Raw genomic sequence first — 13626 nt, forward strand, 5'->3', positions numbered from 1 at the left:
GAGACAGGAGCTAAAACGGCCTGTTTCAGACAGAGGCTGAGCTGAGGGGCTGCTTAAAGGGCCAGTATAAGATAAATACAGTTTTCTCTAAGATAAGTAGAGTTTTTTTTTAACTGTAAGTCATACAAAGATATTCCAGTAGAGGCCTTGAATAAAAATATAGACCTGGAAATGTGCATGACATGTCCCCTTTAAACTATGTTGTCATAATGATTGTACATTTAAGAATCATTGTACCGAACATGATACTAATGGCTAAAGTATTGGACAAATAGGATAATTATCATGCACCTGGAAAAACTGTTGTGTGGTTAAATGGAAGGATGGAAAGTTGGATGGACAGAAATGAAGCATGTGAATGAAACAAAAACAACCTGCTCATATGCATTTGATAAAACAGAGGAAACAGAGAGAAAGAGAAAGTACACAATGATGGTGCTTGTGTTTATTCGGCGCGAAAGGAGGAAGAGCCAGTTATCCTGGGGATCATTGGGATCTTGGATTGATACCGGTGCTATGATGAGACAGTGCAGATGGAAATTAGCTAACAGCTAAATCTGGCATAAATCATCTCTTCTCATTTTGAGATTAATGTTTTTGTGCATGGTCCTTGTTAAATAAAGACTGATAATAATAATGGGAGAGTTTGTGTTCGAGAGTTTAAAAGATACCTTCACCATCACTCTCTCTCCTTCTCTCTTGTCCACATCAAGCCGGCTAAATTTGAAAATGCCTCCTTTGGTTTGCATTTTATCCCTTCGTCCACACGAAATCGGCATTTTCACACCTGGAAACTGAGCTTTTGAAAACAGTCTCCTGAGTGGAGTGTGTTGTCGGGGAAAACTGAGCTCTTAGAAAATTATGACGCAGGCTTGGTCGAGGGCTGTGTGGCAGCAAAGTTAAGAGGACAACCTTCTGTCGCCTCTAACCTTCCTTAATCCCTTATTTTGAATCAGTCTGTGTACCACATATTACAAAATACAGCCGCTGTTATTAGGATGCATTTGTGTTAATTTGGTCAGACTTTTAGATCATAATATTTGATATATTGGTGTAGTAGTATAAGAATTACTGTATTACTGAGCCAGAAATCACTATGTAAACTTGTTCAGTTATCTGACACAAGAAACAGAAAAATATGTAAACGAGAGCAACTAAAATGTGAGTTCAGCTGTATTTAAAAAATAATATAGAGGAGGTTGGAGAGCAGAAGGGGACTGAACGGAGGTTTAACCAGCTTAGACTGGACAGAGTATAACCAGGCTGTGTCTGTCCCACGCCTTGCTGCTGGCTGTGATGCACAGTTTGGTTGTTTGCCGACCAAAACAGGACAAAGAAGAAGAGATTTTCCCATTGTTTATGCATTTCAGTGTGGATGGAAATCTTTACAAAAATGTTATTGTGGAAGCATTTCATGCTTCTACTTTTTTTTTTAAATGTAGCTGGCCTAGTGTGAATGTAGTCTGAAACACATTTTGTACATATTTTGTAGGCCTACGTATTGTGTAACATGTACTGTACATCACTTGTAATATCACATTTATTTATATCTATTGCATTTTTCAGTGCATCTGTGCTGCTATATGTTACATATAGTAGTTTGCCAAGGACAGTTCTTGCCATTTATAAATATGATGCTCTTTACTCCTGTTCGTTATCTATTTTCTTACTCTGTTATTCATCTGTTCTTTTATATTATGTCGGCTCATCATGAGGTGTTTGTGTGCCCTACCGCACACATACAGAAATGTATTTTCTCTCTCTCTTCCCCTCTCTCTCTCTCTGTTTCTCTCTCTCTCTCTCTCTCACACACACACACACACACACACACACACACACACACACACACATACATGCGCTTGTCTCCACACACACACACACACACACATGCACCAGCGTGCACACAAACACACATGCACACAGACAGTCAGCTGTGCCCTTCCCACAGCTAGTAGCACGAAAACAGAACACACTGCCTGTCCCTGCCTTACACACATATACACACACATATGCACACACAAACTCTGCAACTGCCCTCTACACACTCTTAAAGGGACATGACACAGACTTACACATAGCTACGAAGTGCCAACAGCATACCTAGACACTAAATTAGTACATGTACAATAGCTGTATCACCCTGTATTATTGTAGTCTTGATTTAACAGTTGATTCTACTGAACATAACATTAACAAAGTACCAGAAGGGTGTAGCAGAGCAGAATGTGATTTTTAGAGATTGTTTGGGAGTGGCTGACATATTGAGAATTGAATTATTCTGTTAATTTTTATACACTGAGGTAACTAAACAAGCACCTTTAATGTACATGTGTATCTCACAGAGAGTGCACCAAAAGAAATCTTTTATTAATTCATTATTGCTTCTGATTGTTTTTTTTGTTTTTTTGTTATGACCTTATTACTGTTGATTAATCAAATAATCAATGTGTATGTTTATAGTTTGAATTAAATTGGTACATTTACATTAGGTAAAAGGTAAGTCCATCTTAAAATCAAGAACTGATCTTCTGTTCTTCAGTAAAAACAGAAACCTTCGGAGCCACAAAGGAAACTGTGAAAACTAGATGTAACCGCTTTGACAAAAGTTTCAAATGATTACAAGTCAATAAGGAAGTACAAAAAAGGAACAATATAGACAAACAGAGTGGTCTTTTCATCCATATTGTTCAGTTTGACTGAAGGTGGCTGCTATACATCCTAAAACTTATAATTCTTCTTCCAAGAAAACCTAAAATAGATATATTTTTGTGACTCCAGAATGAAATCTGTGCTTTCAGCAGCTGTTCTTATAAATTTAATGATAGACAAATATAAAAACAATGAAAGTACTGAGGCCTATCCTATTTACTGTTATGTAATCAGGTAATTTAATAACTTCTATCAGTGGTGTGCATGGACTATTGAAGGGTCAGGGGTGAAAATTAATAAAAGGCACCTCTTCTGTGCATGTTAAAGTTCACGGTTGCCCACACTGCAGGACAGGTACTTGGGCTTTTAAACACAGGAGCACTTTGGGGGCACACAGGCTAAACCAGGGGGGACGTTTGGGCCACTCAAGTGCCCTTATGGTGTGACATTAGGACAGAAATTAAGCAATGAAATGTGTCATTTAAACTCAAACAGAGTGTTAAAACGTTAATAGCGATTAGCAGTGACAATTTGGTATTAAACATAAACTCAAATGTAATGTAAAGCCTGAACTTGAAGGCCTCCAGAAGAGCACTTGAACTTGAGCGAAGTCGACAAAAACTGAGACACTGTGCCTTTAAGAAGCCCCCACCATCTCACAACAGGGGGGGCGTGAGCTGAATCCAGGAACAGCGATTGAAAAAAAAAAACCTCCACCAGTGGACTGTTTCAAGTTCCCCCCGGCTGAAACCCTGCCTGATTTGTGGGCAATGTTGGGGATGTAGAAAAAAAAGGAAACCGGAGCAAAGAGAGCGCAAGGGAGAGATAGGGAGACAACACTAACTGGGTAGCTATGGAGATAGTAGGTTTTCCTGGTAGCTTTCTTTGACAGGTGTCGAGTGGGATAAAATAAAGTATCAGAACAGCCTCCAAGATGTACGGCAAGGGTAAAGGAGCTGTGGTCCCCTCCGATAGCCAAGCGAGAGAAAAGTAAGTACATTATTGCACTGTCACAACAGAGATCCAGCCAAGAAGACTGTGCTAGGTGGCTAAACTTGCTAACTGATGTGAGAGGCTGCTCAGGCACTTCAGCGGGGGAACGCATGTTCAGCCAGCTCTTTTTGTTCACATACAAGCTACAAAAAGTGATGCTGTGTTAGTTGATTTATTATGTTCGCCACTTTGCGTGTATTGGTGCCTCCTGCATCCTTTAACTTAACACAGGCATGGCTGCTAAGTTAGCCCAAGGCAGCTAGCTACACTCCACTGCCAGTTTCACTCTTGTCTTTTCTTGTTTCTTTCCAAGAGAGTGGCGGTTTTTAAGCGACTAAAGTTGCACCGCTTCTACAAAAGGGGGAGGGAGTGTTTCTGCACGTGTTTCCAAGTAATAATGCATAAATGTGCACTCGCGGTTGAATTGTCTGTGAGGAGCATTGTGGATGGGGGAGATCCCACTTTACTTCCATCTCGCCCCAGTGAGAGGAACAATGCATTTGGTAGTGACGCTGTGCATTGTAGCTAGCTGGCTTTTGTGTCGCCCCGCTCAAGCAGCAGGTAAAAATAGAATACAGCTGTTTGGAGCTTTGTTACAAAAATTGCGCAGGGACGCGTTCTAGAATGCTTCCACGTTCCACGGCGGTGCTCTGTCTCCGAACGAGCTGGCTACATTGTATCCATGTGAGTGCGTTCGGTGAGCGGAGAGCCGCCGCTACCGTCTCCGCGCAAGAGTAGGAGCTGCGCCTCATAACTTTTGTGGCCCGTACAGATTTTTTTCTTCAGTCACCCCCCTCCCCGAGTTGTGCGAACGAGTGCTGCGGATAAACTTGCTTGTAATTGCCGCCACCGCTTTCTGTAGCAGACCCCAAAAGAGAGGCTTCTCAGTTGGCTCATTTTGTCAGGAAACTTAGGTGGTGTTAGCTTGGGCAGCAGTAGCCCTCCAATCCCTTTGTCTGCATGCCACCGTCTCGATGCCTGTTGTTCGCTCAGGAGATGCATGCCGCACGGTTACCAGCACTTCCAACAATCAGCAGAGATTTCAAATTAATCTGGAATATAAATCCAACAAACATCGTTGCATTAGTTGTGAAATAGAAGCCGGTATTTATAGATTGATCAGCTCCAACTTCCTTTGCTGATAGTCGCTGGTAACAAAGCCAACCAAGACCTGCATGTGTTTTCATTAAACTTTGTCAGATTTGATTGTTTTAGAGCCCTGCGATGTGTTAATGGTTTATGATAGCTCCTGTTCAGTTGCACAACCTGGAGGTAAATATACGCTTATGGCTTTATTCCTCACAGTGGATGGGTTGTACACACCAGCACATGCTCACTCTGACTCCCTGGACCAGTCAGCAGGTTGGGGTGGGATCTGAAATGGGACAGAAATGTCAGACTCACATGTATGTTTTTGTTAAGATGAGCAGGCGCCTCATTACCTTAAGCTCACCCCCCACCCCCTCCTTTTGCTCTGTTGTGAAACCATATTCTTTATTCTCTCATCATGCATCGCTCTCTTCTCACGTCTTTCTTCATCTGTCTCCTAACTCTCGCTTCCCATCCTTTTGCTGCTCCTCATCCCTTCGCTCAAGTGTTGAATTATTGAGACAGACTGAAACAGCTGCTCTCAGCTTTGCGTCAGAGTTGAGAGAGACAGAAGAGAAAGAAAAGAGACAGAAGAGAGAGAGAGAGAGAGGGGGATCTGGTGGGCAGACTCATCCATGTTTAAAGACGGGGTTTTGTCGGGAGCCTCGGGCTGGATGTCAGGTGTGCCGGTCATGTACATCAGGGAGATTTCTCACTTTATGGGATTAAGCGTACGCAAGCACCGATGTCCCATCTCAGAATGCAAGGGAGAACGGCGGACAGGGAGGTCAGGAGGTTACCTCACATGGTGTGATGGAGGACGAAAATTTGGTTTCAGCATGCGAGACGATGAGGGTGAAATCAGAAGTGAGTTGAGTGTCGTTTCAACAGTGTGGAGTAAAACTTTGGTGCTGCCGGGCCACAAAACCAACCTTAAAAACAAGGAAATACCCGTCGCTGGAGTAATCTTTTAGGTTTTCTACCTGCCTGCTGAGTATAATTTCACATTTCACAAAAATAAACACCGCTATAGGGTTGAACAGTATGCATAAAAAGAACATTATTTTTACCGATGTTGCAATATGAGTCATGATTTTAGTGGGAATGGTAAGTTTGCATTTCATTTTCACTGAAAAAATTACGTGGTTTTTTTTTTGTTTTGTTTTTCTTTTTTTGCTGGGGTCTGTACCAAACAAGCATGTTCCCTTACATCTGGAGAATATGATTTGTAGGCTCTCTGTAGCACCACAATGCTTCATTTATAATGGTATGTTGTGACACATTTTACCTTTTTTATCAAAAAAAATGCAGCTCCTACGATTTGGATAATGCACTTACTGTGATTTCAATAATATTTTTGATTGTTAGCCCTACACCGCTGTCCTCTTTTCCTCTAAATCATGACTTGACGTTTCCTCTGACCCCCTGCACCACCTACTGTTTCCTCCTCCATAAAAGTGGGGCATGCCCCCTCTTATGCTCCAGTCAAAACTAATTTTCCTCCTCTCCTTGTACTCCACTATTCTATAGCTTCTCCCTCTCCCAGTTGTCGTCAGCGCCTTCTCCTCCTCCTCCTCCTCCTCCTCCTCCTCAAACTTCTCTTCCTTTTCTATGAGCTAGCTTCTGAGCTTTAATAATGCAGTATGCCAGGTGCACACACACGCAGCCCCTTTCGCAACCCACACAAAAACACACATACACACACACCACACATAAAAATTTCATTGAAGGCCTCTTGGGGGGAGATCTGCAGTGTGATCCTCCTTTCCCTAGACATAAGACCAAGTCCTTAACTATTCCCTACAAGTCAACTTCCTATAGAAGGCTTGTACATGTATTAAAAAAAAGCAAGTAAAACTGTAGCGTACAGGGATATGCAAACAATATCAATATTTGAAGCATTTAATGTACTCTAAAGATTCCTGTGAGCGTTTTCCCAATCGTTTCAAAACAGTTAGAATCAGTATGGATGATAAGAGTCTGTAGGTGTTCAAGTGTGATTAGTAAACAGCAAAGTGCTTGAGGTAAAATGCTCCATGATCTGTGTGTGTGTGTGTGTGTATTTGTGTGTGCTGTGCAGGTGTGTGTGTGTGTGTGTGTGTGTGTGTGTGTGTGTGTGTGTGTGTGTGTGTGTGTGTGTGTGTGTGTGTGTGTGTGTGTGTGTGTGTGTGTGTGTGTGGCCCAATACGAGACTGACCTGCAAGTGGCAGCGACTTACACTCTACACCAGCGGTCACAGAGAGCTTTGTGACCTACAAATTGCCAGGAGCCTCCGAAAGTGGTCAGATTCCCCTGGCTAAAGTGGTCGTGTGTGTGTGTGTGTGTGTGTTTGCGTGTGCTTTGTGACTCCCTTAGCAGAAGAAGAGTCTTTAGCCTCTGAAGAGTATCGGTCATTTGTACAACAACCTATTTGTCCTGCTACCTGTGCTTAATTAAGCAAGCAGATGCAGTCAGGATGTCACTGTTGAGTGTAGTATGATAGATGTAAAAAGTTTAATATTATTAACTCTGATCATTAGAAAGTTTAGCATTAAAGGCCACTTCTGCACTGTTTGTTTGTTCCATCTGGATGTGTGTCTGCGCATGTATGTTTTCTTATCTTGGTGACAATCTGCAAGAGGTGAACACCCTCAGCTATTTATTACCGTCCTAGCAGACAGCCGGCTGTGCATACACAGACACACGCGCACATACTGCACATCAAAACCATTATCCCTTTTATACAGAAGATGGCAGGTCTACTGAATGTATGGTCAACCTGCAGTTGACCCATTTATACAATAAAAATTGGATCACAGGTGAATCTGTGCTCATCATTGTTCACCAAGAGTCAAGTCTGCAACTGTGTTTTGATGCATGTTACAGATAAACTGTAGAATTAAAAAGAATTACATAATTACTAAGTAAAGTTTCAGTTTCTGCTTACCGTTCCATTGCGTGATCTCTTCATCTCTAACGCCTTCTCTCTTTTAAATAATAACGAAGTCACTTTGATGTTCTTGAAACTTCTGAAACTTGAAATGCAATTTCAATCCATAACACAAAAACCTGTTCACCCAAAGCAGTGTGCAGCCCAATGTTCAGCCCAAGTTGTAAGAAATGTCTTGGCGCCAGATGAGCTGACTTGCACTGATCCCTTCATATATCTGCTGTGCTGGTCTGAAATGGTGTATAGATGGACAGCTGGAGAGCATGCATGGTGGCTGTAGTGTTTTCTGTAATTCAGGATGTGTACTTGTGAAAAGCTTTGAGATTTTGCAGATGAATATAGATGAGGTTGGAGACTTGGTGTAAAGGTAAAGGGAACCTGATGGAAACTCGTTAACCTACAGCTGTGTCTAAGGCCTTTTTCAAACCTACAGTTTGTCCATTCTGGTCCGAATCAGTTGATGAGTTGGTAAAGTTGTTGTGTTTTCTCTCTTTTGGTCAAAAAAATCCTAGCAAACCAAAATGCATCACTAAAAGCCATGTGAGAACGTTCACTCTGCTCATTGGTTGGTTGTGTCTGGGGCAGCAGCAAGAATGTAAACACAGGAAGTAGCTACTATCTGCCCAAATCCCAAAAATTCAACATACTTCGTTGCGCTAGTCCAGATCCTTGATTCACTCTCCGGCTAACTGCTAGCAACTGTTGATTTCACTCATCCGCAACCCAGTAGACAAAGTGGACCTAGCTACAGGAGCTGTTTAGTTCAAACTTGCGTTGTATGCCTAGTAGTTGGGTTGGATTGGAGTCAGACGTTCCCACTGCAAACGAACCACCACGCCAAAAGAATTTGTTTGGTACCAATCCAAGACCACTTCTCCTAAAGGGTCTTGGTACCATTGTTTTGATCCGAGTATGATTGCAGTGTTCAGATCTGCCCAAAGGAATTGTTCCAAGGGGGAAAACGAACCAGAGTCCGGTTCAACCAGACTTAACAACACAGATTTGAAAATGTCTTCTAATAATTATCACAATTCTACTTTTTTATAGTACCAAATACTTAATAAATCAAATGTGAACTCATCAATATGTGGAGTGCTGATTGTACTCTTATACCACGTACCACAAGTCTTTCAAATCCAAGCAGGACTGATCATGATGAGAACTTTGTTGGTTTCTGGTTTAGATCTTTTGTGATTAAAAACACATTTAATCATAAAATTCTTCAGAAACATACATTTAAATCCGCCAGCTGCTGCCTCCTCCAGCTGTGATGATGTTTAGAAATCGTCCCCCAAGTGGGTTATTTCTGTGTGAAGGACAAGGTACGATCATGTAGCGACCATAGTCTCCATACTACAGTTTCTGTCTGTTTGCCTATTCATATCTTTTTACAGACTTAATTTGCATACTAACAATGCATATTTTAAACATTTGCATACCATTAGTAGTAAGAGCAGGTCGGGCACATCGTAACACACCACAGCTGTTGTTGCTATTTTGTTTTCTCTCCTCATCTGGAGCTTGATTCCTGAGCATTTAACAGAAATATTAACTAAACATGAGAGCGTTTTAACTTTGACCCTCACAGAAAAGTGTGCTGAGCTTTACTATCCCACATATGGACATTTACTCTGTGCTCTTTTATTTATCCATGTTTATTTTTATAGGGTCATATACATAAGCATAGAAGATTAACTGAATGCCACATACTATAGCATTTATAGCCTAAGCTAATTTGCAACACATGTTTTAAAATTGGCCTTCATAAAAAAATATACAGTGCAATAAAAATACATCTTTACTTGTACGAAGCATAAACAATACATAGAAAATACAAACAATACAATAGAAGTACCATGAAAGTAAAACCTAAAAGAGTAAATCCGAAGAACACCTGATCACTCTTCAAAAACTGTTTGATATAAAAATAATTCAGTTGTCATGCGTCTTGTATGGAGTTCCCCATATTTTCACGATGAGTTTATCTGCTGATTATTTTCTCAATCAATCGACTAATCGTTTGGTCTATAAAAAAAATGTTGGAAAATTGTGAAAAATGACAGTTATCGTTTTCCAGAGTCAAAGGCGACATGTTCAGATGTCTAGTTTTGTCCAACCAACAGTCGAAAATCTAAAAATACACTGTTTACTATCATGTATGACAAAGAAAAGCTGGAAAATTGTCATTTTTACTATAAAAGAAGCTATTGTAATGACTAAAATAATTAATCACTTATCAGACTAGTTGATTAATTGTCTGTCAATCAATTAATTGACTAATCGTTCTGGCTCTACTTCCCATGTTCACTCCCAACTCGTGTCCAACAGGCTAAAATAGACATTACCCTCACTCAGTACTAGAGAAGACAGCATTGGATAAGTAAAAGGGCTGTCAGTGCTTAAAAACAAACTGCACAACAGCCTGATTATCTCAAAACCATGTTTCATTGATCAGTCCATCGACTAATAATGGGGACTATGACACTGAGCTACTGTCCTTCTCATTAGGACCTTATTGGCCTGTCAAGTCTGCTCTGTGCACGCGGGGCACTGTCATATCCACGCAGCCGGTCGATTGATGGTCCATTAACAGCCTATTAAACATGACTAAGTGAAGGAGTTAGGAGTACAATGTTAGGCCAATTGGGGTTTCCCACTCCACAGCATGGTTCTTGTGTCTGTTAATAGACCCTGGTGGATTACAATTTTCAAGTGTGGCTGGCCTGTTATAATAGCAACGATTTGAAAAAGTCTGGAGAGGTTTTTTTTTTTAATTTTATTTTTTTTTTTAAATATTGCTGGAATTAGTGGGAATGCCTGTTGTATGCTGCTATTTCTGTCGGTATGTGGTGTGTCCAGGCAGAGCAGAATATTTTTCAGGTCAGGTTTTTACAGGTCTGTGAGTGTTTTTTGGGTTCTGTTGTGATTTGAGGAATTTCTAGAAACCCGGAAACCTTTTTTAGAGGTTCTCTGGAGCTTCACCTGTATTTCAACTATAAGAACATAAAGCCAGTAATAGGTCCTGGTCTGTGGTTTCTGATCCCCGAATTGCCCCTGCTCCTGAGGTAGTACTTTACGGACAAGCAGTCCAGGACTGGCAAGTCTGTTTGAACACAGGCTTCATGTCTTCATGGCATCTTTTACATGGCGTTCATTATGCCTGCAAGCAAGTAGTGGTTGTTATTGGTATCAATATGAGGACTAGGAAGGAACATTCTTTAATGTCACTGATGTTTAAATTGTAGTAATGCAGATGACTTTCTTACTAATTAAGAAAAACAAACAAGATAAAGAAAGTCAACCAACAAGAAAACCAGTGTAGACCCTTTTCCTTTATTTGCTAATTGTTTCAGTAAGGTTATTAAAGTTGCCAAAGAACCAGAAAAAAATCTCATTTATCTTTGCTTAAGGACACATTTTAAAAGTACTTTTTATCTCTTTTTCCACCTCTTTTCCCCACATCCATTCAAACATCACAATCACACAACAGTAAATTCCAGGTGGTGACTGTGTGTTTTCTCGTGAGACCTCTCAAATTACATGGCTGCTTTTTAATGATTTATTGGTCTAATTTTCCCAAACCTCACAGTTCCTCAGACATAGTAAAAACAAAACACAAAAAACTGTGAATACGCTGATTGGACTTCTAGACCTTAAAGTTGTTCCTGATTTGTGTTTAGCTTCCTGGTTCCTACAGTGGGTTTCTGGGACCATTTAGTTGAAAAAGTCTACTTGTAGTGTGCATGCTGGTTGCAAATCAGGAGAGTCTGACACCATGGTGGTTGTGAGAAACTCAATTTGGTTACTAACGTCGTTTTCCTTTTGCTTTTCAGGTTAGCGTTATATGTGTACGAGTACCTGCTACATGTGGGAGCACAGAAGTCAGCACAGACCTTCCTGTCTGAGGTAAGATGGCATCTTTAACTTTAAGTTTATAAAAACATTGCACTCAAACTATCCACTCTGAAGTCCCCTCATTTGTGCCATTTGTGAAGATGATAATCAGCAAGTAAACCCACATCCAAAAAAAAGGCCTTATTAAACTCTTGTTACCTGAAACATGGGCCTTGATTACTTGTGAATGTAAAACTGCTCCATTCTTTGTTAGTAAAACTGTAGATACTGTAACTCTGCTGTAGTAGATAATAGATAGTGGATGTACAACTTCTAGCCCTCCCACATAAACTCTACATTGTTAGTGCAAACATGCAACATATGGTTACAGAGCGCAAGATGTTGCATATGTTTTTCATAAACAAATTCTATAAAGTTACACCAGATCCTGCTCACTGTCCACCACGGTGAATCTTTAGTGTAAAAACAACTGATGCAGCCTCCAATTGTAGCATTAGTTCAGCACTGTCCAGTTGTTGTGGACATTGTAGATGTTATATAGACTTTACCAAGCCCCTGTGATGCAGACAGGCTAACAGCGAGTGAATGAAAGAGTATATGATTTGAGTTTCTCTCTGGAGTCATAACAATACTTCACATGTAAGAAGAGGAACAGGACAGAGAGGGAAGAAAGTCAGGAAGATGGAGAAGTTCAGAGCTAGAAAGATGCCTATCATCACGTCCGAGGCCACTGACAGTTTGAGACTGACTGATTATATGTTCTTAACCCCTGGATCTGCAGACATAATCCTCTCTCTAGTGGCCACAAGTGACTTCTCTCCTCTCCTCTCTCCTCTCTTCTCCTCTCTCCTCTCTTCTCCAGATTCGATGGGAGAAGAATATTACATTAGGGGAGCCCCCTGGATTTCTCCATTCGTGGTGGTGGTAAGTGTCACTTTCACTTTTTCTAGTAGGAGCGGTTGCTTTTCTCTTGTTTGTTTTGATAAGCCGTTCCATTGTATTTGCTTGGGCGTGTAAACAGTTTTTAGAGTTCATGTCTCAAAATGTGCTTGCTGTGTATCAGCCCCTCCTTTCCCCTACACACACACACACACACACACATATTCACTGATAGGGCTCCAGTGTCCATCCTGACCTTACATAATTCATTACTGTCATTAGGGCTGGGCGATAAAACGATAACTATAATTATATCAATATAATTTTCCACGATAGAAATATAACAAATGTTCCATAAACGTTAGATACTATTAAACTGATTTTGCACCGGCTGCCAGGGGCTGGCAAACTACAGCAGTTAATGACGGCTGTGTTTCCATGGTGCAGAGCCGCACTTCTAATTCACTGAGCCTCACCTCTATCATGGCAAATAAACTACATTTATTACATGTACCATTATCACTAAAGTAGGCAGAAGAATAGCTAAACATAACATACACCGAGCAAGAGATAGCGAGAGGGGGAGAGAGAGAGAGAGAAGCCATAGCTGCTAAAGTTACTAGCAGATCTAAATGGCGTGTAAACAACTGTGGGATTAGCGAGAAAGTCGCTAAAAGAAGGAGAGAGCTGTGAGTGCTTGAGCAGAACTCATGTATGGTTAAATGTACAGCGGGTAATTAGCCGCAGTAATGAGGAATATAGCAAAATGAACTGGGTTGAGAGCAGCGAGAACGCTACCAGTGGCACAGAAACACCAGCAACTGGAAATGAGACGATACTCTTACCTCCTCACATCTGGTCACAGCTTCATCTGGGCAGAGGTGATTTCTGTAGGCTCTGTGTTGTGGTTGTTTTCAGTTGTATAAATTAGTTGGAACTGAAATGCTCACATTATTGTGTGTTACTGGACATGTTACTAACTTTGCAGTCTGAGCCGTCTTACACGTGTTGCTGTATCAAACCGCACTTTAATTTTTTCTATCAATATTTTGTCGAGGAAACAGGACTGAAAAAGGATTTTACATAATTTTATTCATGCACATTTTGATGTTGACAAAAAGATTAAATCATTGTAATTGTTTTGAATGTCTTACCTCAGATTTGTGAAATGTTCTGACCATAAAGAATAGTTTAAAACCACAATTAAACATCTGATTTCTTCAACTTTCACT

The 13626-nt window shown here is 40.7% G+C and overlaps 1 protein-coding gene across 2 annotated transcripts in view; it reads left to right on the forward strand.

Annotated features, from left to right (window-relative positions):
• The first annotated feature begins 3347 nt into the window (after positions 1-3347).
• The window catches only part of zgc:110158 (uncharacterized protein LOC553590 homolog), a 42329-nt gene continuing 32050 nt past the window's right edge, over positions 3348-13626 (forward strand). For both annotated transcript variants that reach the window (XM_042388803.1, XM_042388804.1), the window contains exons 1-3: positions 3348-3639; positions 11494-11566; positions 12378-12439. In XM_042388803.1, the coding sequence (XP_042244737.1) occupies positions 3584-3639; positions 11494-11566; positions 12378-12439 (191 nt within the window). In that variant the 5' untranslated portion in view covers positions 3348-3583. The remainder of the gene's footprint in view (positions 3640-11493; positions 11567-12377; positions 12440-13626) is intronic.

The sequence above is a fragment of the Thunnus maccoyii genome, chromosome 16 (assembly GCF_910596095.1).
Source record: "Thunnus maccoyii chromosome 16, fThuMac1.1, whole genome shotgun sequence".
Lineage (NCBI taxonomy): Eukaryota > Metazoa > Chordata > Actinopteri > Scombriformes > Scombridae > Thunnus > Thunnus maccoyii.